Here is a 25,961-nt window from a genome sequence, read left to right as displayed (position 1 = left end):
ATTAGAAACAAACCACTGTTTTCACAAGAGTTGAAAGGGGTTTAAGCTTCTTGTCTTTCTTTCATCCGGCAAGGCAAACAGATTTCTGAACATGATACAAAATCTATTTACCAGAAGCAGGAATGAAATGCAGGTATTAAGACAAGCCTCAGAGGCTCTTCCCAAATCTCCCTGCTGTCTGAAATATGGAGGATGACCTCAAACAGGGATTCCGGGTGGCCATCTTGGTTTTCATTCAGCATTAGATTAAACCCTGTATTTGCTTAATACTTCTAGAATGTATTTTGCTGGGATTTTGTTGTCCTTGCTTTAAAAAGTATCTCACAGAGGCTTTTTTCCCCTCCATGTAAGGTGTATTCCTTATAAAGAATTAGCACCGCTGTTTAAGAAAAGGACAAATGTTTAGCAAGTTTGAAAGGGATAAAGGTGAAGAGTCTGTAAACTGAGTCCTACAGGGAACAGTTAAAGTTCTGAATATATTTAGCCTATAGAAAAGACAATTATAAGTAGCTGTTTACAAACCAGAACTTGGTTATTAAACGAAAGAGCTCACTAAATAAGTGAACAGCAACTGTTCTTGTGATTTTACTTCACCTTTCTTTTGCTTTGCAGACTTGCAAAGATCGTAAATGGAAGGATTGGTAGTAAAGTTACTTTTTCATCATTGTCCCAACTGTAAATGGTTACTAAACAAGGCAGTTTCTAAACGAAGGATACCTGTAAGAGAAGATGTAATAGCAATCTTCATGCAAATACAGGGTTTAACCTAAGACTGAATGAAAACCAAGATGGCCGAAGACAATTCCTGTTTGAGGTCACCCTCAGGGGTGAAATGCTCCCGGTTTGGACTGGATCACCCGACCTGGTAGTGATGGTGGCGGGTGGTTCTCCGAACCACCCTCAAAAAACCCTGTGCCCCCCCCATGCCCAGCTGAGCAGCATGATCATCAGAGGCTTTTTTTTTTAACTTTTAAAAGCATTTTTTCTACAACCTCTTCAGCCAAAAAAATGCTTTTAAAAGTAAAAAAAAAAAGCTTCTGATGATCGCACAGCTCAGCTGGGATCGTCAGAGGTTTTTAAAAGCATTTTTTCTACAACCTCTTCACTCGAGGAGGTTGTAGAAAAAAATGCTTTTAAAAGCCTCTGATGATCCCAGCTGAGTTGCCTGATTGTCAGAGGCTTTTAAAAGCATTTTTTTCTACAACCTCTTCAACCAAAGAGGTTGTAGAAAAAATGCTTTTAAAAGTAAAAAAAAAAAAAGTTGGCCACGCCCACCCAGTCACATTACCCCCCCTCCCCCCCAGAACCGGTAGTAATAAATTTTACATTTCACAACTGCCTCCATATTTCAGGTGACTGAAAGACTTTGAGAAGAGCCTTTGAAGCGTATCTTAGTACCATTTCCCAGAAGGAAAGATAGTCAGGTTAGATAGCAGGAGAAACTTTCTGATTAAGCAACGTGTCAGCCAGTGGAAAAGGGTCTCATAGTGGGTTTATGCAATAGCCATGGCCAACTACTGTGGCCAACTCACCACAGCCAACTCAAAATAGGACAACTCACTGCGGGACAAGAATTACACTAATATTCATAGAAATGGTGGAATAGAATCATTTTAAAAAAGGATGTAAAAGGAGGGACAGAATGAAATGTGAATGGCAAAAATTAAAATATTTTTTAATTTATTTTAAATAATTAAATAGAATTGTTAAATTGTCCCACAGCGAGTTGTCCCATGGCGAACTGGCCATGGCGACTTGGCTGTGGCATTGTCCCATTCCACTTACAACAGATTGCTAGTTCTCCTTTGCTTAGGGTCTTCAAGCAGAGGCTGGATCAGATCTGGCTATTTTACAGCCCCCAGGTCACATCCGGCCCTTTGTCTGTCCAGACAGTGTAAGATCAATCAGAAATTAGAAATCAAATAAAAATAAGTGTATGCCATGCACACAATACAATTGCATTGCTTTTAATTGAAAGGCGACTGCTCCCCCCAACCAATTTATGTATATGTGTACATGCCTATACACCTTCACAGCCCCATTTGGTTCAGCCCTCCACAACAGCTGTACATCTCCACCCCAGGCCACCCCAATGATGCCCTTGAAGTGATGTCCCAGTGCCTGGAGGCTGTGCGGATCTGGATGGGGAGGAACAGGCTCAAGCTCAACCCTTCCAAGACTGAGTGGCTGTGGCTCCTGGCATCCCGATATAGTCAGTTGACTCCATCACTGACTATTGGGGGCGAGTCTTTGGCCCCCACAGAAAGGGCTCGCAATCTGGGAGTCCTCCTGGATATGCAGCTGTCCTTGGAGGAACATCTGACGGCTGTAACCAGGGGGACCTTTTGTCAGGTTCGCCTGATTCGCCAGTTGCGGCCCTTTCTTGATTGGGATTCCCTGTGCACAGTCACTCATGCCCTCGTCACCTCTCGCCTTGACTACTGCAACGCTCTCTACATGGGGCTCCCCTTGAAGAGCACCCGGAGGCTTCAACTGGTCCAGAATGCAGCAGCGCGGGTAGTGATGGGAGCAGCATGGTGCTCCCATGTAACACCGCTCCTGCGCGAGCTGCACTGGCTCCCAGTGGTCTTCCGGGTGCGCTTCAAGGTGCTGGTTATCACCTTTAAAGCGCTCCATGGCATCGGGCCTAGCTATCTTCGAGACCGCCTGCTGCTACCGATGACCTCCCATCGTCCCGTGCGCTCCCACAGAGAGGGCCTCCTCAGGGTGCCATCAGCCAATCAATGTAGGCTGGTGACCCCCAGGGGGAGGGCCTTCTCTGTGGGGCACCTACCCTCTGGAATAAGTTGCCCCCAGAGATAAGGAGAATCCAAGACCTTAGTGCCTTCCGCCGTGCCCTTAAAACCCACTTTTTCCAGCAAGCCGGGCTGGCTTAAGAAGAAATTTTAAATGTTTTAATTGGTTTGTATTTTTAATTTTGGGCCAAATTTATATATATTTTAACTGTTTTTTAATATTTGTATTTTATGTTTTTTAATTTTGGCTGTACACTGCCCTGAGTCCTCAGGGAGAAGGGCGGTATATAAATTTAAAATAATAATAATAATAATAATAATAATAATAATAATAATAATAATAATAATAATAAACAGTCCCAGTCCCCAGTTTGGGGACCGGCGGTGGTAGTGGTGGTGGGAGAAGGAATGGTTCTGTGAGAACGGTGGGCAAGCAAACACACGCAGCTCGATTTGTGTGAGTGGCAGAGGTACACACTGATCATGCAAGTGGAGCTGCGCGCTTGCCCGCCGTTTGCATGGCCCAGTCCAAATTGGGCTGCGTCCCAAGGGGTGGGGACCTGTGCTTTAGTAGATCTTAAATCCAAGTTTGGTTAAGGAATTTAGAACATAGTGTTCTGCCCCAGCTACAGACCCCAAAGAACGCAGCACACACAGTCTGTAAAAACCTTAGTTTACTAAATTAAATCAGTCTTTTTCAAACAAAGGCTGTTAATTAACTTTCTTAACAGCCTACAACAATCCAAAGAATAAATAATCGTAATTTTACTATGGTTGGCAGAAAGCCCAGAAGCAATTTGCAGAGAACTAAGATCCAGACGCGAAGGAGTGAACGAAGTTGTTCCCTGCAAATTGCTTCAGTCCTCGTCCTTGCTTAAATAGGCTAAGGGAGTGGCCAATTAGCCCCAAGACGTACTCTCAAGGAGACCTCCTCCTGAGGAGCCACTCCTGCCTTTTGGCAGTTCTGCGCGCTCGTGCATCGAGAAGAGGCTCCTCCTCTTCTTCCTCTTCACTTATGGGAGCTTCTGGAGGTTCTGAAGGCCCTGGCTGAATCCCCGCCTCTGGCACCACATCTTCTCCAGCCTCCTCATTGTCCGACTCGAGTGCCAGCTGCACAGGCTGCTGGCGCAGCACCACACCAGCCTCCTCGCTGTCTGAATCAGCTACTAGCTGCACAGGCCGCTGACGGGCCACAACACATAGAAAAATATGGTTGGAAAGGATCTTGAAGGTCTTCTAGCCCAATCTCATTTAAGCAGGAGAACCTACACCAGGGCTGTCAAATTCCTGGCTCAAAGGCTGGATGTGTCACGTGCTGGCAATGCCCACACCCAGTTTAGCGAAGGGTAAAAAAATCCCGATACATCATGTGATGCTGCTGCGACGATATGAGTTTGACACCCCTGACCTACACCATTCTAGACAAATGGCTGTCCAACCTCTTCTTGAAAACCTCCAGCGATGGAGCACCCACAACTTCGGCAGGAAAGGCATTTCACTGATTAGTTGTTCTCAGTGTCAGGAAGTTGCATACAGATAGATTTAGAATAACAGAGTTGGAAGGGACCTTGGAGGTTTTCTAGTCCAACCTCCTGCTTAGTCCAACCTCCTGCTTAGGCAGGAAACCCTACACCTGAGATCCAACCTAGAACTAAGTTTCTTAGTTCTAGGTTGGATCTCAACCACACTGCAGCCTAAGGTCATGCCAGCCTAAGGTCCCATCCACCCATCCCTTCTAATTGCAATGTGCAATTGCAATGGGGGGTGGGGGGAGGGAGAATTTTTCTTACTTTTACTTTTACATTCTCTACCAACTATGCTTCTAACTAAGGGATGGCAGTGCCTCTTTCAAAGGAAACCTCATCTTTCTCTACCCAGTCAAGGGAGGACTTTGCAAAATGATTCTGCAGAGAACAATCCGTCTTACCTCTACGCTGCAGTAGTTACAGATGGAGCATTTAAAGGGCTTCTCCAGAGTATGTTTATATCGCTTGTGGCGGGAAAGTTCCCCCACTGTCACAAAGGCCATATCACATTCATTACACTTGTGTGGCTTTGTCCCTGCAAAAGGGAAGCAGAGTTTCAAAATGTATTCAATGGAAACATTTAAATCTAAATCTACCTGGAATACTGAGAAATTTGTTGCGATAGCCGGCTGTTAGTTTTACATCTACCTAGGCACAGAATCCAATAAGGTGGAAAATGGCTCATCAAACACTTCAAAGCAACGTAGAAATACTGTTAATGTTAGTGCATAGGATTAGCATTTTTTTAAAAAAAAGAAAGTTAAAATAACAGGTGGCAGAGATGAGGTAAAGCAGCATCAGGTGTGCAGGAGATACATAGTCCTGATTTTGTTATAGTGGGGAAAGTAGGAGGAAAAAAGATTAAATGTGTTTGCTGCCTTGAGTTATTTTTAAAAATAATAAAGGTGGGATAAAAATGTAATAAATACCGTGTTTCCCCCAAAATAAGACCGGGTCTTATATTAATTTTTGCTCCAAAAGATGCATTATGGCTTATTTTCCAGTTAGGTCTTATTTTGGGGGAAATACAATACTAAATGCCTCCGTCTACTGATGATCTTAACTGGGGTTTATTTTTGGGGTAGGGCTTACATTACGAGCATCCTGAAAAATCATGCTAGGGATTATTTTCCGGTTGGGTCTTATTTTCGAGGAAACAGAGTAGAATAAATTAACTTGGGAAACGTTAATGTATGGATGTGATTTACTTTTTGAATGTGACTTGTTTTGAAGTGTGAGGACGCGTTTGTGCTTGGCAACTGAAAGAACACAAAGTGAAAAACAGCTAAACTGAATGAAAAACTACAAGGAATTAGTCTATTAAGTATGTCTGGGAAGGAATCTGATAGAATTTGATTCAAAAGGGAATGAAAGGGTAGAATGAACAAAACGGTGTAGAAATTTGGTAAATAAATAATAAACAAAGGAAAATAACAGCGTAGAAATTTGATAAATAATAAAGGCAAATAAATAAAAGTGTAGAAATTTGATAAATAAATGTAAATAAAATCTGAAATAACACTATGGCTTTATGCCAGACAGGTTATGCAAACTGGATTTTTGCTCTTCAACAGATAACTGAGAAATTTATGAATATGAGGAGAAAAGGTTATGGTCTGCCTGTTGATTTAGAGAAAGCACATTATGTCATAAATAAGCTTGAATTATAGAATGTTTTGAGAGTTGCAAGTTGGTTGCAACTGAAGTGATGAAAATAAAGGATATATAACAAAGAATGGAATGCTAAGTAAACTGAGCAAGGACTAAAGATGTGTGATAAATCATTCGTTGTTTATTGTACTTAAGGGTAAATGCATACAGCATTTATTTAAGAAAATTTACAGGGCCGCCCAACTCTCTCTCACTGACTCCTGGAGTTTACGAAGGTAAGAATTCTTGTGGTGGGGGTGTTTGGGGGTGTGAACATGCATTTTAATATACAAATTGTGTCATGTTATTGGCTTGGAAGCTGAATGAATTGCAATGGATTCATGGACAAGAATATAGATCAAAAATTCACATTTCAAAGCTCAAGGTAGAGTAAAATTTCAATTTAACAGACAGATGTGTTATATCAGTGTTTCTCAACCTTGGCAACTTTTAAGATGTATGGACTGCAACTCCCAGAATTCTCCAGCCAGCTATGCTAGGGAGAATTTTACTTATTTTTACTTCTAAATTCCCTACCAACTATTCTTCTAACTAAAAATGCACATACCATGAATGGCAGTGCCCCTTTCAAAGGTAACTTCATCTTTCTCTACTCAGTCAAGGGAGGCCTTTGCAAAATGATTCTTCAGAAAATAATCCTTCTTGCCTCCACACTGGCAGTAACCACAGATGGCACATTTAAAGGGCTTCTCCAGGTAGTCCTTGACTTACAACCACAATTGAGCCCCAAATTTTTGTTGCTAAGCAAGACACTTGTTAAGTGAATTTTGCCTCATTTTACAACCTCATTGTCACAGAATCACAGCAGTTGTTAATAACACAGCTGTTGAGTGTATCTGGCTTTCCTGTGGACTTTGCTTGTCAGCAGGTGAACATTGCAACCGTCATAAATATGAGACAGTTGCCAAGCATCTGAATTTTGATCATGTGACCATGAGGATGCCCGAATGTCCTAAGTGTGAAAAATAAAAAGTTGTAACTTCGAACTGTCACTAAATGAACTTTTGTAAATCGAGGACTAGAAAGGAATGCTAGCCTGCAAATATCAAAAATAATAATAATAATAAAAAAATAAAAATAAAAATACGGTGAGGAATATTTAATGTTGTTGATATGAAATAGATTTAGGTGTATTTCCTTTCCTTTTTTATCCTTCCTCTTAATTTTTTTTTTATTTTTTTGCTTATCACTTCTTAACTCTTTTTCGTTTTCTGCACTTTGCGTTATGCTATTTACCCTGAAAGGGAATAAGAATACATGGGCATGTACATAAATAATTTTTAAATGAAACTATCCTGCTGACTGTGCCTAATGAGAATCCTTGGCCTATCTCAAAGTCGCAAACCCTGTACTAAGAAAGTTGGTAAAGAACTTTGTCTGGATGTACTAGTTCTTTAGAGACCATAATTTTGGGCTTGGCTAATCAAAGCAGAGACTGCAAGGAGATCAAACCGGTCAGTCCTAGAGGAGATCAACCCTGACTGCTCTTTAGAAGGCCAGATCCTGAAGATGAAATTCAAATACTTTGGCCACCTAATGAGAAGGAAGGACTCACTGGAGAACAGCCTAATGCTGGGAAAGATTAAGGGCAAAAGAAGAATGGGACGACAGAGAATGAGGTGGCTGGGTGAAGTCACTGAAGCAGTAGGCATGAGCTTAAATGGACTCTAGAGGATGATAGAGGGCAGGAAGGCCTGGAGGAACGTTGTCCATGGGGTAGCAATAGGATGGACACAACTTCGCAACTAACAACAAAATCAAAGCAGGCAAAAATTATAGTTTTCTATATACTCATCCATTGATTTTAAAAAACCAGCCCTTGCAAACTATTCCCAAACAGAAATCTAAGAGATGAACTATTTTACGTGAGATTGATATTCCTAAGATTAATCATAAAAACAGTTGAACTCTAAAGATATGTTCCAGTGAGGGGTTCAATTTACCTGGAAGGCAGACATACCTGTATGGGTGTTCATGTGGTTGCGCAACAGAGAAAGCGTACGGAAAGCTTTAAGACAGATGTGACACTGATGTGGCTTTTCGTGGGAATGTTTCTTCATGTGGCGTTTAAAGCCAGACAGACTGAATGTGGTGAACAGACACAGATTGCAGTGTTGCTGAATGCTTCCTGAAAGAAAGTTGCTGGCTAGGTTAAATAAATCATCAAAAGCCACCTCTCCTTAAAGTAAAACACTAATGCTTGTCACACCCAGATGGTAACATTTATTTACGTATTTGGTAAATTTGCATAGCTGCCTATCTCACTATGACTCTGAGCTATGTATACAGTTAAAAACACAAGGCAATAGAATAAAATAATAAAGATCAATAATAAATAAAAAAAAATGAAAAAAAAACCCAATATGTGGGAAACCATATTCAATATTTCTAGCAATACTGCTACTTTGCAGGTTCCGTATCCATGTTAGCGAACTAAAAATGTAAATTCTCAGATCCAGGTGGCCTCAAGACCCAGGCAAATGACAATGTCACGTCTTCAGACTCTTCCAAAAGGCCAATCGGTTTGGAGCTAATCTGACTTTAGGAAAAATGATGTTCTAGAGCAGGGACCCAACTTTGACCGGTGGACTTCAATGTCCAAAATTCCTCAGTCAGTCATGCCTCAACCAGCAGAAAGTACTGAATTATGTGGCCCCCACAATGTAGGGGCCGAGAGAGAGAGAGAGAGACTCCTGATCAACACCAACTGGAACTGGCCATGAAGGAAGAACCAGTACAAAATAGTGCCACCTACCCTCAACCCTTGCAGCTGGTCCCCACCTGCTATCTTCCCCAGGTATTTTGGGACTGCCCTCCCAGATTCACCGTACCCTGACCAAATGGTGATTCCACAAGTGCAGTCCCATGCCATCTGAAAACACCATGTTAGATGGGTTGAGATATTCTATATAGCCCAGTCATGAGATGTGATTAGCGTTATCCTTTTAGACAGTTTTGAAAGAAGACTAGATGGTTTTTAAAGAAGGCTAGACAGATTTCTTGGAGAAAAAAATCACCTTAAATTCCAGCTATTATCATCCATCAGACTGCAATATTAGCTTTTGCTTTTTGACTTGTGACAAACTGCTGGACCAGATGGATTTTCCCCCCTGAACCCTTATTTCATGTTTTTGCAATTTAAGATGGCAAAAAAGGTAATTCAAATGCACCACTGGCCATTTTCGGTTTATCTAGGTTGCAGAAATCTTGGAGCAGCATCAAATTTTACAGATCTTTTTCTGACTTAGGTGTAGGCAATCAGTGTAATGCACTACAGCGACCAGCCTAGTTAGAATAGAATAACAGAGTTGGAAGGGACCTTGGAGATCTTCTAGCCCAACCCCCTGCTTAGGCAGGAGAGGAAACCCTACACCACTTCAGACAAACGGTTATCCAACATCTTCTTAAAAACTTCCAGTGTTGGAGCATTCACAACTTCTGGAGGCAAGTTGTTCCACTGATTAATTGTTCTAACTGTCAGGAAACTTCTCTTTTAGTTCTAGGTTGCTTCTCTCCTTGATTAGTTTCCACCCATTGCTTCTTGTCCTGCCCTCAGGTGCTTTGGAGAATAGCTTGACTCCCTCTTCTTTGTGGCAGCCCGTGAGATATTGGAACACTGCTATCATGTCTCCTCTAGTCCTTCTTTTCATCAAAATAGACATATCCAGTTCTTGCAATCGTTATTCGTATATTTTAGCCTCCAGTCCCCTAATCATCTTTGTTGCTCTTCTCTGCACTCTTTCTAGAGTTTCAACATCTTTTTTTGATTGCTGGAGCTCTTCTGAGTACTGGGATAAGCTTAAAAGCTTAAAAAGTCTAGGTCGGGCATATTAAAGGACTGCCTCTGACAGAATTTTACACGTTTCAGGAGGAAGCGCTGTTTACATGTCTGTTTTTGAGCGAATAATATGCTTCCCAGCAAATCAATAGCAAATCAATTTGAAAAAATATGAATTATATCTTCTAATGCTCCTAAAGTGAGATTAAACCAATAAAAGCATCTTTTGTACTATGTCTAATGAACTTGTCAGGGATTGCACAAGAAGGGATGTTTATCAACACAATTAATATGGGGTGGGGAAATACAGGGTGTCCTTGACTTATGACTATAATAAAGCCAGCCCATTGTGGTTGTAAGTTGTGATGACTGAAGTATCACATACCTGATTTTACAACCTATTTTGCAGCAGTCATTAAGCAAATCACCATGGTCAATAAATGAATCCACAGTTGTTAAGAAAACCCATTGTTCATTATGAAGCATTTTGGGGAAAAACTGGCAAAAACATGCTCTTTTTAGACAAAAATCGTAAGATCATGGTCACGTGACCCGAGGACACAGCAAATGGCTGTAAATGCAGGCTGGTCGCTGAGTGCTTGAAATGTGGTCACGTGACCATCAGAACGTCTGAAGCGGGTCTTAAAACACCTTTTGAGGGACCCAATGTAACTTTGACCACTTGCTAAGCGACTGGTCGTAAGTCAAGGATTTCCTATATTACATTTGCTTGCAATTCTTGCATGGAAGATTGGGATTCATTTAGTAAATATTTTTCTTCCTGTATCTTTTTCTTTCCTTTTCTTTTCAAACTTTGTAATTCTTTTCTACTTTCTTCTCTCTTTATTTCAGTTTGTATTACCTTTTAAGAATGTTAAATGTTTCAATAAAATGTACTTTAAAAAAAACAAAAAACCCAAACCACTAGTATGAAATAGGCTTAGGCTTGGTCAATTAGACATTCATTTTGACTGGATTTTCATGAAATTGTTGATACGGCATTGCAATATTTGCTAATAAGGAAATGTTCCTTTGATTGTCACAGGTTTTTATTGGTGCTTATTTTCATTTGCTTCTATTGTTTAAGAAGCCTTGGGAGAACTGTGACAATCCTTTATCCACAAAGTTGGCCTACACAGATTTATCCTAAGTAAATAATTCCATAAATATAATCCTTGCCTTCTTACATTGCGTATTTGTGAGCAGGTCGCATTACTCAAAATTGCAAGATGGATGGCTATATAAATTGTTATGACAAGTCAAAGGCAGATGGATTAAGTTTTAGACGGATTTTCATCTTATTAAGACAAGCACCATCTTGACTTTCTGAATCCCCCACAGATGTTCCTGGATTTAGTGATGATGTGTGTTTTATCTGAAAGGTAAACTGTTTCACAGCTGCATTCCTTAACAACCCTTTGTTAAATGTTCTAAGTGATGCTAGATTTTTTGCTTGTAAAACTGAATTACTTACATGTGTTACTTATGCATGTCGGAGCCCTTTAAAAGTACTTCAAAATAACAATTCAGGTACGAGTGTGGTAAAAAACACTGACATCTGCCGACGCAGTAAGTAATCACTGAAAATCTCTCTACAATTTTATGTCTTCAGTATTTTTTCATTCATTTTCCAAATCAACTATTTCTGCAGCATGCCTTCTCTTTAAACCTGTTGTAGTTAAAATAATTCTGCATCCATTTTCTCCTTTATTTGTCTATACTTTACTGAGGTAGAACAAAACTCATAAAGTGACTTCATTCATTTTTAATACTTACCTGCTTACACCTTTGGCCTGTTTAGCACCAAGCTAAACAACCTCTTGATTCTGCACAGATCTGAATACCAGAGTTGGAACTGGAGAGATCCAAATTCATATTTCTATTTAGCATCTGATTTTGACATAAAAGCATCTAATCCCCATCACCACCACCGTTGACCTGTGCTGTCCACCAATCCTTGAATTGGCAAGACACTATTCTGGCAAGAAAAATGCTGTCTCATTACTGAACCTTATCTTGTCTTTCCTGCCTGTCCCAAGTTACTCCAAGGCAGTGTTTCTCAACTTTGATAAGGTTAAAATGTGTAGACTTCAACTCCCGGAATTCCTAACTCAGCTGGGAGTTGAAGTCCGGACATCTAAAAATTGCTAAGGTTGAGAAACATTGTTCCAGGGCAGAGATGGCTAACCTTTTTGCCATCACGTGCCAGGAGTGGGGGGGTAGGAGGGGGGGCACGCATGCAGGTGCCCATACTCATACTTCTATGCGCCCCACCCCCACATGTGACCCCCCCCCTCTGCTCCTGGCACATGATGGCCCGGTAGGCCCGTTTTTCTCTTTCCCCAGGCTCCAGAGCCTTTCTAGGAGTCTGGGGAGGGCAAAAACGGCCTTCCCCACCCCCCCGGAGGCCAAAAATGGCCCATTTGCTGAGCTCGTGTGCCCACCGATATGGCTACGCATACCGCCTGTAGCACGTGTGCCATAGGTTTGCCATCGTGGTTCTAGAGCTAGTACTTCCTTGCAAGTGAATTGGTGACAAATTAAAGATATTTTATAAAATTTGAGGCTGCCTTGGAAGAAGGAAGAAGAAAAATACTATAAGCCTGAACAGTTAAAGAAACGTGAGTCTGTCCCAAGTCTTGTGGGCAAGGGATGAATTATAAGCAGTATTGTGGGAACATGCCAGAGAAAAGATCTCTATGGATATATCTGTACTACTGTGATGAAGAAAGATTCTCAGTCTTATCTACATCATAGAACAATTGCAAGAGGAGAGGAAGAGAGCTAGTTCTGTCTAAAGCAGGGTTGTCAAACTCAAGGTTTGATCTGGCCAGCGGGACCGCCCTGAAAACGGTGAAGGATTGGCCCGTGGTGCCTCTGACAGCGAAAACGGAGCTCGGGAGGGCTCCTGAGCTCTGTTTTCACTGGCATAGGGTTGCAGGAGGCTGTCGCAGCTGAAAACGGAGCTTGGGAGCCTGTTTTCGCTGGCAGAGCGCTCGGGTCACCAGAGGCGCCCCCGACACAAGTGACGTTGAGCTGACCATGCCCACCCCGGCCACGCCCATTCCAGCCCCCCCAGGTCAAACACAACCCTGATACAGCCCTCAATGAAATTGAGTTTGACACCCTTGGTCTAAGGCATCGGACTGAAAATCAGGAGACTGGGAGTTCTAGTCCTGCTTTAGGCACGAAAGCCAATTGGGCGACTTTCGGCCAATCCCCAGAAGACTGTGAATTCTAGTCACGCCTTAGGCACGAAAGCCGGTTGGGTGGGTGGGTGACTTTGGGCCAATCCCCAGGAGACGATGAGTTCTAGTCTCTTCTTAGGCATGAAAGCCAGCTGGGTGACTTTGGGGCAGTCCCTTTTTTTCAGCTCATTTCACCTCACAGGATTGTGGTTGTGGGGAAAATAGCAGGAGGAAGAAGCATTAGATACGTTCACCACCTTGAAATTATTTATAAAAATAATAAAGGCAAGCTAAAAAAAAAAGAACTAAAATAAAAATAAAAGAAAGGACGAAATGAAACTTTATATCCTGGCTTTTGCTCCTTATTTATTTATTTTTTATTTATTTTATTGAATTTGTATACCGCCCTACTCCCGATAGACTCAGGGCGGTGAACAGACCATAGAATAAAACATATAAATACAAAATTTAAAATAGACTAAAACGAATTAAATAATTTGGCTGAACAAATTTAGAGGAAGGGTGGCACACCTACATAACCAATTATTAGCAAATATCAAGGTTTGGGGAAGAATAATGAGAACTGCCCTAGAGGAGAGCTTATACGCTAAGTAGATAGATCAAGACTCCTTATTCAAGGCAATAAACCTAATACAATACCGAAAGGTTGTTCATTGTTTGAGTTTCTTATGACTTCAATAGGCAACAAATAAGAGAAAGTATTCTATAGTATGGATTTTCCTACATGTCTGCTCCAATAATTCATATTTCTATAGTATTATTGAGTAGTCAATTGACCATGTTATGAACACTCTTAACAGTAAAAACATGAGTTCAGGTTGAGTTACCTATAGATAATTACAAGTAGTCCTCGAATTACGACCCCAATTGTTGCTAGGTGAAACATTTGTCAAGTGAGTTTGCCCCATTTTACGACTTTTCTTGCCACCGTTGTTAAGTGAATCACTGCATTTGGTTCAATCAGTGACATGGTTGTTGGATGAATCTGGCTTCCTCATTGACTTTGCTGATCAGAAGATCGCAAAAGGGGGAATCACATAACCTTGGGGCAGAAGCAACGGTCATAAATATGAACCAGTTGCTAAGTGGCTGAATTTTGATCACGTGTCCATGGGGACGCTGCAATGGTCGTAAGTGTGAAAAACAGCCATGAGTCTCTTTCTTCGGTGCCGTTATCACTTTGAACGGTCACTAAATGAAACTGTCGTAAGTCGAGGACTACCTGAATTAAAAGGCGACAAGTTAAGGAGGAGGAGGAGGAGGAGCAAACATTGTTAAGAACTTCTCTGCTGATTGGAGTGAAAGTCCACCTACTTTCCTAATAAAAGCTTAGAGCCTGCTGCTGATGTCAGTGTTCTTCAAGGAACTGGAAGTCCTTCCCTTTACAGCCATAGGTATCTAAAAATAAAACTGTGCAAGTGATTTTATACCTTTCCCTTGCTGGACTATGTCCTCCTGGATCTCTGAAGAAACGTCACGGCTTATTGCAACAGGAGGTTGGGATACGCTGTCCTTGCTCTGGGCTTTATTTTCAGAATTGTGCAACAGCGTGGCTACATTTGGAATATCTGCTGCGTCAGAGTCAGGAAGAGGGATAATCCTTCCCTCTCCAGCTACGAGGAGCTGCGGGTCCCTGCTTCCATCTCTATCAACCTGTGTTTAAAGGAGAAATATATACAATATATGTGCATGAAGCCAATCCGATTTCAATGGGGGGGGGGGGGAGGGGGCAGCATCCACAACCAGAAAAATAATTTCTTATACCATATCCTTTAGAAGTTATTGCAATTTTATGAGTGAGAAAATTTGTATATTTTCTCTTTTTTTTTCTTGTCAATATTTTTAAATTCAATAAAGTTTGTATTTTAAAATTCAAAAAAAAAAAAGAAGTTATTGCAATGATATTCTTTTTTGCCTTATTTGTTTAATAAAACACAACAAAGGGAAGAAGAGAGAAAACAATAATAAAAAGAGAGAAAGGAAGAAAAAAGCTACACACACAATAAATAGAAGATGGATCTCGTCTCTTTCTTGTTATTACTTACGACTCAACTTATGACTGAACCATTCAAAGTTAAAACAGACCTCCCCCCAAAAGGAACTTATGATCTGGTTTTGAAATTTTGATTATCTGCCCCACAGTGATATGGTCACATTTTGGATTCTCGGTATAACCATTATGACAATTTGCAGCACCTTGAGGTCACATGACCACAATTTACTATGTTTTTGCCTGTAGAGTATTGTAAAAATCTTTATACGGTGTATTTCCAATGGGCAAAGCCTGATCTTAAAGTATGCCTTGCATTCAAAAACAGAAGCTAGGTGTTCCCCCACTAATAATGTTCTCCCAAATGGGAACAACTTGCCACAGCCAACTCGCTGTGGTCAACGCACCGCGTCAAACTCACCGCAGGCAACGCATTGCGGGACAATTTAACAATTCTATTTAATTATTTAAAATAAATAAAAATTAATTTAATTTTTGCCATTCCCATTTCATTCTGTCCCTCCTTTTGCATCCTTTAATGATTCTATTCCACCATTTCTTTGATATTAAATGTAACTCTTCTCCTGCAGCGAGTTGGCCGTGGCGAATTTTCATAGACCCCTCCCAAATATCCCATTGGTCATCTACCCCTCCCCCGAAGTTTTCACAGGACTCAGTTCTGTTTTGGTGATGTATTTTAAAATGTATGTATTTGGTTGAGTTGTTTCAGCCATGGAAATTTTTAGCAGATGTGGATATTGGATCTTTTGATGAATACCTGGCGACTGTGTAGTATAAACAGAAACTTATTTAGATCTGAAAGTATCTCCACTGAATTTTCTACTGCTGAAGACGTTTATTCCTTGCTGCAATCAGGAGACAAAGCCTTTGCAATAATTCTTCAACCTTATTTGTGCCATCAGGAATGCAGAAAAGGAGTGTCTGTCTGCTGGTGGGTGGCATCACTTCCAGAAACATTTCACATCTGTTCCACTGCTTGCAAGATACCGGCCTTAGATTTATAGACTTCATGCTCTTTTACGAAAATGTCAGAGCAATTTAGATTAAGAATCCTCATGCTGAGTTCACTGGACATCTATGTCAAGGGCTGTGCAGTGATTTGATTCAGAAGGGAAACTGGTTTCTGGAGCACCCAACAGGGCTCACAACATTCTTGTTGGCATCTCCTCTTTAAATCAAATCTGTCTTTTCTTGGGACAGAACCCCAATATTTCTGGAACAGGAGCAGCTCCTGTAAAGACTTGCTGATGGGTGCCCTGTGAATATCCTTGTGTGCACTGAATTTCCTTTTCCCCTTCAGATCCGTATTGTTGCTCAAGTTAGTTTCTTTATGCAAATTGTTTTATTTATATCACACTACTGCATATACTGCATAGCAAAACCCAACATATTACCCCATTCTTTGCACTTTAACGACACAGCTGCCTGCAATTACCGCAGGTTCGAATCTTACCAGGCTCAAGGTTGACTCAGCCTTCCATCCTTTCTAAGGTAGGTTAAATGAGGACCCAGTTTGTGGGGGCAATAAACTGACTTTGTATAAATATACAAAAGTATGAAGGCTATTGCTTAACGCATTGTAAGCCGCCCTGAGTCTCCGGAGAAGGGCGGCATATAAATCAATTTAAAAAAAAAAAAAAAGCTCAGATACTCAGATCTGCAATTTGCCAGAACGACCATCGTAAGATTTTTTTTCAGATTAATACATTAAAGTTTAATGCATTTGTAAACTTCATCAGATGCATAGTGTCTATTGTAACAAAGATAAACATAAATCCCTGCATACTTCCTTGCTTAACAACAGAAATTCTGGTCCCAGATCTGGTCCTTGGTGCTCTCTGAGTTTGGGTGTTTTCTTGCAGACGTTTTATTACTAAACTATGTAATATCATCAGTGCTAGTAAGGAGTAGGGTTTGCTCCCAGTTTATATTCTAATGGATTACCCTGTCAATGTTGGTGAGATTGGTTTTAGAGGTTCTTTGGTTGGGCTTGTTCGGCAGTTCCTTGACTGGGGTATTGTTTACTTGATTGTTGGTCTGGTGATAATTTTGGAGTTAATCTATGCTCATTTGGCTGCTATTGCTGGTGGGGAGGTGTTTTGGGCTTTTTGTTCCCGTTTTGGCTTGTTGATTGTCTCTTTTGTATAGTATATAGATCCGTGATGGCAAACGTATGGCATGCATGCCATAGGTGGCACATAGCGCCTTCTCTGGGCACGCGAGCCATCACCTCAGTTCGGCTCTGCTGCGCATGTGCGCATGCCTGCCGGCCAGCTGTTCATTGGGTTTCTGCCGCGCATGTGAGGGGCGTGTGCAGGGGCACGTGCACACGGGATGGAGTGCGTGCGGGGGGACCATCCGCGCATGTGTGGGAGGCGGAGTATGTGTGTGGGGCCACCACACATGCACAGAGGGGCACATGCGGGGGGCCACGCGGCATTGCATTTTGGGGGTTCAGTGCACGTGTGCACATTCACACACGTGTGCTTGCACTTTGGGCATTCTGTCAGGAAAAGGTTAGCCATCACTGATATAGATAATTGTTTATGTCTATGTGTCTATTGATGATAATTTGTCAGAGAGGAGCCTGAGTGGCGTAGGAGGCTAATGCCTCCTAAGGCAGCATTTAACATCCAGCTGCCTGCAATTATTGCGAGTTCAATTCTCACCAGGCTCAAGGTCGACTCAGCCTTCCATCCTTTCTAAGGTGGGTAAATTGAGGACCCAGTTTGTGGGGGCAATAAGCTGACTTTGTATAAATATACAAAAGTATGAAGGCTATTGCTTAACACATTGTAAGCCACCCTGAGTCTCCGGAGAAGGGCGGCATATAAATCAAATTTAAAAAAAAAAAAAAAAAAAGTGTCAGGCTTCTAACAATTTTCCTAGCATTTTTAGATTTGGCTTGGTCTAGGATGGTTACAGTTTCCCAATTGAAGTTATGGTTAAATCTGTCCGTATGTCGTGAAACTATAAACTGAGAGCAGACCCTACTCCTTACTAGCACTGATGATGTTACCTAGGTAATGAAACGTCTGCAAGAAAACAAGCAAGTTCAGACAGACACCCCCCCCCCCTCATTTCAAACCTGACTTACATACATTCTCTTTGTTGCTATCATATGGTCATAAATCGAGATCTAAGTGTAATGAATAATCAAGAACAAAAGTTACCTGAATCCCAGGAATATTTGGATCCTTCTCAATTGACCATCTCTCCTCATGAAATCCTAGTGTTTCTTTTGGACCGTTGATCACTTCCATCTCATGGAACACATAAATGTCTTCTGGCAAACTTATTGCCAAGACTTTCCTTGGGTTCTCCTGAATGTCTATGCTATCTGGCATTCTCGCCAACGAGTGGATGTAGCCTGCCTCTCTTCGCAACATAGTGTGCAGCATCACTGGGTGATCAGTTAAACAAGCCCCCTGGATATTATCTTTCTCTGTTTTCAAATGCACGGTCTTCAGCAAAATGAGGTTCTTCTCTCCTTCTGAAGATGATGGGGGCCACTTATCAACTTCTTCCAGCACTTTCTTGAACAAGATGGAATTGACATCTTCAATCTTTTCTGGATAGTTACAGCTACCCTCTTGCCCAAAGGATACATTTTCCCTTTGAATTTTGTTCTGGACACTTTCCTCCATTTTGATTTTAGTGAAATGCTCATCAGTTTCTGTGTCCTGCTGGCGATCCATTGTGGCCTTGGGTGTCTTGAAAAAGAGGACTGGAAGAACCACAAAGGAAAGATTTAAGGGGAGGTAATATTTTCCTAGAAGTAAAGTACCACTCTCCCTACCCCACTTAGTTTTAGTTTCTGTTTCAGAATAAAAATAATAAATAAATGGGAAGCTGGAGCCTCTAATGTTCTCCTTGTTTGCACGGATGGCTTTGAGTCCCATAAGCACTGAAAAAAATTCTTAGAAAATAAAATTAAGTTGCTGTAACGCAATGCTTTGCTCACAAATCAACCCTGAGAAGAAGGCAAAAAATAAATCAAGAACACAGCAAGAGGTGAGAGAGTAGAGGAGCAGGTAACCTTCAGATAAATGAGCTGCTGACCACACTAATTATCACAGGAAAATTATGAACCAAAATGCCATCCAAATGTCCACAATTACATATAGAATTGAATAAAATAACAGAGTTGGAAGGGACCTTGGAGGTCTTCTAGTCCAACCCCCTGCTTAGGCAGGAAACCCTACACCACTTCAGACAAATGCGTATCCAACATCTTCTTAAGAACTTCCACTGTTGGAGCATTTACAACTTCTGGAGGCCAGTTGTTCCACTGATTAATTGTTCTAACTGTCAGGAAATTTCTCCTTAGTTCTAAGTTGCTTCTCTCCTTGATTAGTTTTCACCCATTGCTTCTTGTCCTACTTTCAGGTGCTTTGGAGAATCGCTTGACTCCCTCTTTGTGGCAGCCCCTGAGATATTGAAACACTGCTATCATGTCTCCCCTAGTCCTTCTTTTCATCAAACTAGACATATCGAGTTCCTGCAACCCTTCTTCATATGTTTTAGCCTCCAGTCTCCTAATCATCTTTGTTGCTCTTCTCTGCACTCTTTCTAGAGTCTCCACATCTTTTTTACATCGTGGCAACCAAAACTGGATGCAGTATTCCAAGTGTGGCCTTACCAAGGTATTATAAAGTGGTATTAACACTTCACGTGATCTTGATTCTATCCCTCTGTTTATGCAGCCTAGAACTGTGTTGGCTTTTTTGGCAGCTGCTGCACACTGCTGGCTCATATCTAAATGGTTGTCCAGATCTGAATTGCAAATCTCCAGGCAAACCAAGTAAAAGAGTTATAGTTTTCTCTTTACTTCTATCTTGTGATTGTCCACAATTCTGTCCCCCATATTTGGTAAACTTAGTTTAGAGGGACCAGTAAGAAAAAAATTCAATAGCTTAGTAGGGCTGGACCATTTTTCAACACTAACCCACTGGTGGCGCAATGGTTAGAATGCAGGCTGACTCTGCCCACTGCCAGGAGTTCAATCCTGACGGGTTCAAGGTTGACTCAGCCTTCCATCCTTCCAAGGTCAGTAAAATGAGGACCCAGATTGTTGGGGCAATATACTGACTCTGTAAACTGATTAGAGAGGCCTGTAAAGCACTATGAAGCAGCATATAAGTCTAAGTGCTATTGTTATCATCTAGGTTCTAACCCTGGGTCAGGTCCGTATTTGGTGGGGGTTTTTTAAATCCTTTTGAGATTTTAAAAGGAAATGCTAAACGATAAAATCGTATCTCCCAGCTTTTTGTCCTGCTTTGGCAACCCTCCAAACTAAATGAAGTTCTTGGCTATAAAAGTGCACTTTCTATTTTAACCTCAGGGGCAAACACTTTACAAGGCATAATTTATGTACTGTACAGTAACATTAAAACTCTTCCTCATCCACCCGAAGCAGCAATCGGGGAAAGTAAAATTTATTTTCCTTTTCCTACAAAAGCTCAAAAGCATAACATCACTTGTCCTGATTTGCGAGCAAGACATCAAGATTAATTATTAAGAATTTGATCTTTTTTTTAAGGAGGCCCAATTCCTAATTTTTTTACTGTCTAGCATGACTTACACTTTATTTTTTTTAAATATATTTATTAATTTTTTTCAACATTTAAAACACAAAACACAAATTTTCACTCATTACAGCTTTTCCATATCAGTATCAATATCATCCATAACATTCATATTTACCGTATTTTTTGGAGTATATGATGTACCTGACTATAAGACGGACCTAGCTTTTTTGGTTAGGAAAAGAAGAAAAAGAAATCTCCCTCTGCCTCTGAGCAATTTTGCCTCCTTAGAGCAAACAGCCTGCTTTACTTTCATTTTCGTTTTCAGCATAGCTTGATTAGCACAAGGGGAAAAAAAATCTGCTCCAGCAATTTTCTTCCTTGTAGCAAGCAGCAGAGGCCCCGCAAAACAGCTGAGAGTCGGGAGGCAGATCCAATCAACTTGTGCTAATTAGGCTTTGCTGAAACTGAAAGGAGCCGTTTTTTCTTGCTGTTTGCTGCAGGGAGGTAACTGCTGGGAGGCAGAGGCCAAAGGGTGGGGGCCAGTGGGTGGGCAGGGCTACATTCAGTTTATAAGACGCACCTAAATTTTCATCCCCTTTAAAAGGTGCGTCTTATACTCCGAAAAATACAGTACATAAATACTATTTCTATACTTCACTATCCTATATTATACCATTGATTAAATTATAATATCTACTCACATATAATTACATTATCAATATTATATCGTTCTTATACATTATATATTTTACTTTATACATCTTACGCATTAATTTTACTCCTATTCTCAAAGCAGGTATACCATCTACTCCAAACCTGGTAGTACACAGATTCTTCTCTCTCTTTCAATTCCATAGACAGCCTATCCATTTCTGCACACTCATAAATTTTTCTTATCATCATTGCTTCTGTAGGGATATCAATCTGTTTCCAGTTCTGCGCGAAGATGATTCTGGTTGCCATTAATATATGTAATATTATGTATTGAAATTTTTTTCCCATTTTCCCATCTAGAATGCCCAAATGAAATAATTCTGGCTTCAATTCAATCTTTTGTTCAGTTATTTCTTCCAAACATTTCCTTACCTTATGCCAATACTTCCTTGCTTTGGGACAAGTCCACCACATGTGGTAGAAAGTTCCGTGTTTATAGCCACATCTCTGGCACTCGGGTAAACAGTTTGAAAACATTTTGGCTAATCTGGTTGGTGGTAAATGCCAATGGTAGAACATTTTGTTTTCCTTATAGGCAGCTGACATTGTTAATTTATATTTTTTCTCTCAAAATTTATCCCAATGGTCTAATTCAATACTATATCTGAAATTCCTAGCCCAACTTATCATCGTCTCCTTCACATTTTCTTCTTCCATTTTAAATCTTAGTAAGAAATTATAAGTTTTGGTAATTATTTTTCCCCTGTTCCTAATAGTATTTTATCAAGTTCCAATTGTTCTCCATAAATGCCATATTGTTTTAGATCTTTTTTATATCTTGTTCTAATTTGGAGATAGGGCCACCAATCAATCTTTATTCTTTTGTTCCAGGTCCAATTTTAAATTTCCTCGTTCATCTAATAATTCCGAATACCTCACCACCTTATTTAAATCTAATATGTTTGGGTAAATCATCGTCTCCATTGTTGATAGCCAAATTGGGATTTTCATGTAATGATTTTTCCTAATTTTTTCCCAGATGTTTATCAAAGCATTTCTCACTAAGTGTCTCTGAAAATATGTGTGGTTTTTGTTTTTCCCTTCCCAAAGAAATGCACGCCAGCCGAGTTGGAGATTGTGGCCCTCTAATGTTAATACTTTTACTGTTCAGTTGGATCCAATGTTTAATCCACGTCACGGCTGCCGCTTGATAGTATAGATCCCAGTCAGGGAAGCCAAAGCCTCCTTTGGTTCTAGAATCTTGTAGAAGTTTGAGCTTTATTCAGGCTTTTTTCCCCAACCAAATAAATGTTGCTATTATTTTGTTTAATTGTTCAAAGAAATTTCCCCCCAATTTTATTGGTACTGTTTGGAAGAGATACAAAAATTTGGGTAATATATTCATTTTTATTGTGCCGATTCTGCCAATTGAAGATATTTGTAATTTTGCCCAATTATCTAAACCTTTTTGTATCTGTTGTACCAATTTTTCATAATTGTCCTCTTTTATCGAAGAACATTTCACCGTTAACCAAATTCCCAGGTATTTCACTTTTTTGACAATTTGGATCCCCAAGTTCTCTTCCAGTTCCTCATTTTGCCTGTTAGTAAGATTCTTAGTTAGTATTTTAGTTTTTTCTTTATTTAGAGTCCTACCATTTCACCGAATTCTTCAATTTCCTGTAATAATATGGTTCCCATTTCTAGAGGATCTTCTATAATAAAGGCCAAATTGTCCACAAAAACTTGTACTTTGCATTCTTCCTGCCTAATTTTCAATCTTTTTATTCCTGGATTTTGCCTAATTTGTAACAGTAAATATAAATAGAAGGGGGATAATGGACATCCCTGTCTCACCCCTTTAGATATACCAATATCCTCGGTCGTTTCCCCATTTAGTATTATCTTTGCTGATTGGTTGGAGTAAATCGCCCTAATCATTCCCGTAAATTTCCCCCCAAAATTCAAAAAATTTAATTGATTTATAAGAAAATTCCAATTTAAATTATCAAAGGCTTTTTGAGCATCTACGAAAAGTAGCACCACTTGCTTTTCTGAATGGGGCTCATAATATTCCAGTGTATTCATTATAATCTGTATGTTATTTCTTATATGCCTACTGGGTAGAAACCCATTTTGATCAGAATAAATAATTTCATTTAGTATTATTTTGACTCTTTCGGCCATTATTGTCACAATAATGTGACAATAATGACTTCTTTAATTCCATCTCATATTTTAGAAAGGTCAAATTAGGTTCTCAATATTAATTGATCTCACATGCTGGCAACACACATTCATTTTTTTTCAACTCTGGATTATCCCTAAAGTGGTACAAGTCCTTGTGATCCTCTCTCTTTCTAATCCTCAAACTCTCACTTCTTTTTTTCAATTATGCTCTTTTAATTGCTTTGGCTGCCTATAGCAAATTAAAGGGAAAAAATCTCTAGAGGGGAACAGATTTTTTTAAAAAATATATTCATTTGATTAAGATTTTACTATGCCATAAATGACTAACATGACCTGCTTGGGTATTTGTGTACGTAATATTTAATAGCACAAGAAACTCCCCCTTATTAAATTATTCCTCTACCAATCTGATTTCTTAAAGTAGCTCCCTTTAGTAAGCCAAAAACCGGGGGGGGGGGGTTCGGTTTCTCAAATTCAATTACATACTTTAATTTCTCTATTTTTGTTTATACCCAGTTTCACATTATTTTGGATTTTCAATCTTCCAGATCCCACTTGAATAGTTTTCTTTAGAAGCAATGCTTTCCATCTTGCACCATATTTACAAAAAAAAAAAAAGGGGGGGGGGTTTATAACTGCACGCTCAGGGCATGTTTCACCCCCCATACATTTTTTTTACATCTTGCTTTCCGATTAATTCCTAATCCGTAACGTCTCCCCATACATTTTTTTTACATCTTAATTTCCGATTAATTCCTAATCCGTAACGTGCGAATGTGATTTGAATTGGACCCATGCTGAAGCAATTGATTCCGCCGGACTTTAAAAAAATACCTTCAAGGCGCCTTAAAAATTTAATTCTAATGAAATCGGCCGAATTTAATAAGGAATAAACTTAATGGGAATAAATAGCCCGCACATTTAGACCTCCGTGGGAAATTCCTATTTAACTCGGTTCCTGAATGACTACGCAGGGCGTGCAGAGTTTCTGCGCAGCGGGCAGTATTTCAGAGTATTTACTCGGAAGAAATAACTATTGGATTACTCCTCTTAATCCCCATGAATACTTACTGTGGAAAAATACTGAGATTTATTTCCAAGCAAATAGGGGCATAGGAAACTTCCCACCTCAAATCTTCTGTCCGGGGGGAATCCCTTCTGCCTGAATCCTTTATTTCCCGCCTTTTCCTACAATTTCCAGATTTCCCCCAAAGCCCCAAATTAACTTTGTATAGAACTGGTGTCTCGTCCCCATTTTTATTCTGATCACTTCCCGATCCAAATCTGCAGACCCTTTTTTGGATGCCAGCGGAGCCCCCACCATCCTGAAAGCACAAAAAAAGGACCCACAATTTCTCCTCTTCTTCCAGCAGGGCGAATTGTCTCTTCTGCAGAAACTGGAGGCTTCTTCCCACCCTCCCAAACGTTGCAAGCCAAACGTTGCAACCTGGCTTGTTCGGGACGCACTCCAGTCCGTTGCACGTTTCTTGGAGAATGGGTCCCCCCAATCCCTCCCAGGGTGGGACCGGGGGTGGGTGGGAGAGACTTTTCTCCAAGTAAAATAGTAGCCCAAAGGGTGCTGAAAGATAAAGAAAAGAGTTTAAGGTGTCTTCACCAACGTGGCTTTGGTGTGTAAATGGGAATCGGGCTTGACTCCTGTGCAGGATTACTACTTGGAAGTTTCATTCAGCTCTGTGGAGGGAAACATTCATAGACAGGAACTGTCTGTGTGCTGCTTACTCACAAGTAAGCAATTGGCATTGTCCAGCTGAAATCCTAAACAAATATCAGTCGTGGCTTCATTCAGAATTTTATTAGGAAGTTACCTTCTAAGCTAGTTGGGATGATTACCACAGCAAGCAAAAGGCCTAGCATATTTTGAGCCTAAATGGGAAGGAAGCAAAGGGGTGTTGTTCTGGTAGTTTTGGAGTAAATTTGCACCCACCCCTTTCCTAGAAGAATGAAATATTTTAGGAAATATTAAAAAGGCAGAATATTATGTTTCCCTGGATGAGAAATGAGAAGCATGTTTTAAAGAGGAAGCAGCTCCTATCTTCCTGCCCCCACCCTTTGTCAATGGGCCAGAGGCAGAAACTCAATCTTGGTCAATGGACCATCATCTGCAACACAATAGGACCCATCTAACAACAGAAACTCACCACATGGCACCTGGGAAGATTCCATCAGCCAGCAAGGCTAGCTAAGACCCCCACCCCCTGGGAGTTTGACAACCAATCAGGATACTCTTTCTGGGCCCCAGGAAGTTCAAAGCCAGAGAGGGCATAAAACCTGGGGACTCGCAGCATCTCAGCCCAGGAACTCAAACCATGTGATCCTGTCCTCCATAAAACCATCTTTCCAAGCAGTCTCCATGTTTCCAGTGTCTTTTTCCCCACTTGGAGCTGAACCCAGAAGGATATTTCTTCCTACACTTGTCTTTCTTCAAAGAAGTTGTGTCTTTCTTCAGCATTGGAACTTCATTTCAAGATGCACAGAATTGTCTCTTGTTGCAGTGTGTTTAATGGGATGTGCAATTAAATTCACAATGGACCCTGGGATATTTTTTTTTCTCTGCAAAGAAAGCTCAGGGCAAACCCGGATTTCCCCTGCATGTCAGGGGAAAGGTGAACTCCAC

At 40.6% G+C, this 25,961-nt stretch overlaps 1 protein-coding gene across 2 annotated transcripts in view; it reads right to left on the bottom strand.

Moving 5' to 3' along the window:
- CTCFL (CCCTC-binding factor like) overlaps nt 1-24,794 on the bottom strand; it is a 46,050-nt gene extending 21,256 nt beyond the window's left edge. The window contains exons 1-5 of one of the 2 annotated variants that reach the window (XM_034433080.3): nt 24,677-24,794; nt 18,125-18,678; nt 14,371-14,593; nt 7,914-8,081; nt 4,684-4,817 (exon numbers count right to left, since the gene is read on the bottom strand). In XM_034433080.3, coding sequence (XP_034288971.2) covers nt 4,684-4,817; nt 7,914-8,081; nt 14,371-14,593; nt 18,125-18,649 — 1,050 coding nt within the window. In that variant the 5' untranslated portion in view covers nt 18,650-18,678; nt 24,677-24,794. Of the gene's footprint in view, nt 1-4,683; nt 4,818-7,913; nt 8,082-14,370; nt 14,594-18,124; nt 18,679-24,397 lie in introns of both variants that reach the window. The other variant, XM_034433081.3, reaches the window with a different exon arrangement.
- Between the last annotated feature and the right edge of the window lie 1,167 nt (nt 24,795-25,961).

The sequence above is a fragment of the Pantherophis guttatus genome, chromosome 3 (genome assembly GCF_059756535.1).
Source record: "Pantherophis guttatus breed Tessera chromosome 3, ASM5975653v1, whole genome shotgun sequence".
Classification (NCBI taxonomy): domain Eukaryota; kingdom Metazoa; phylum Chordata; class Lepidosauria; order Squamata; family Colubridae; genus Pantherophis; species Pantherophis guttatus.
The sequence above is the reverse complement of the archived record's forward strand: the minus strand, read 5'-3'. Positions and strand labels throughout refer to the sequence as shown.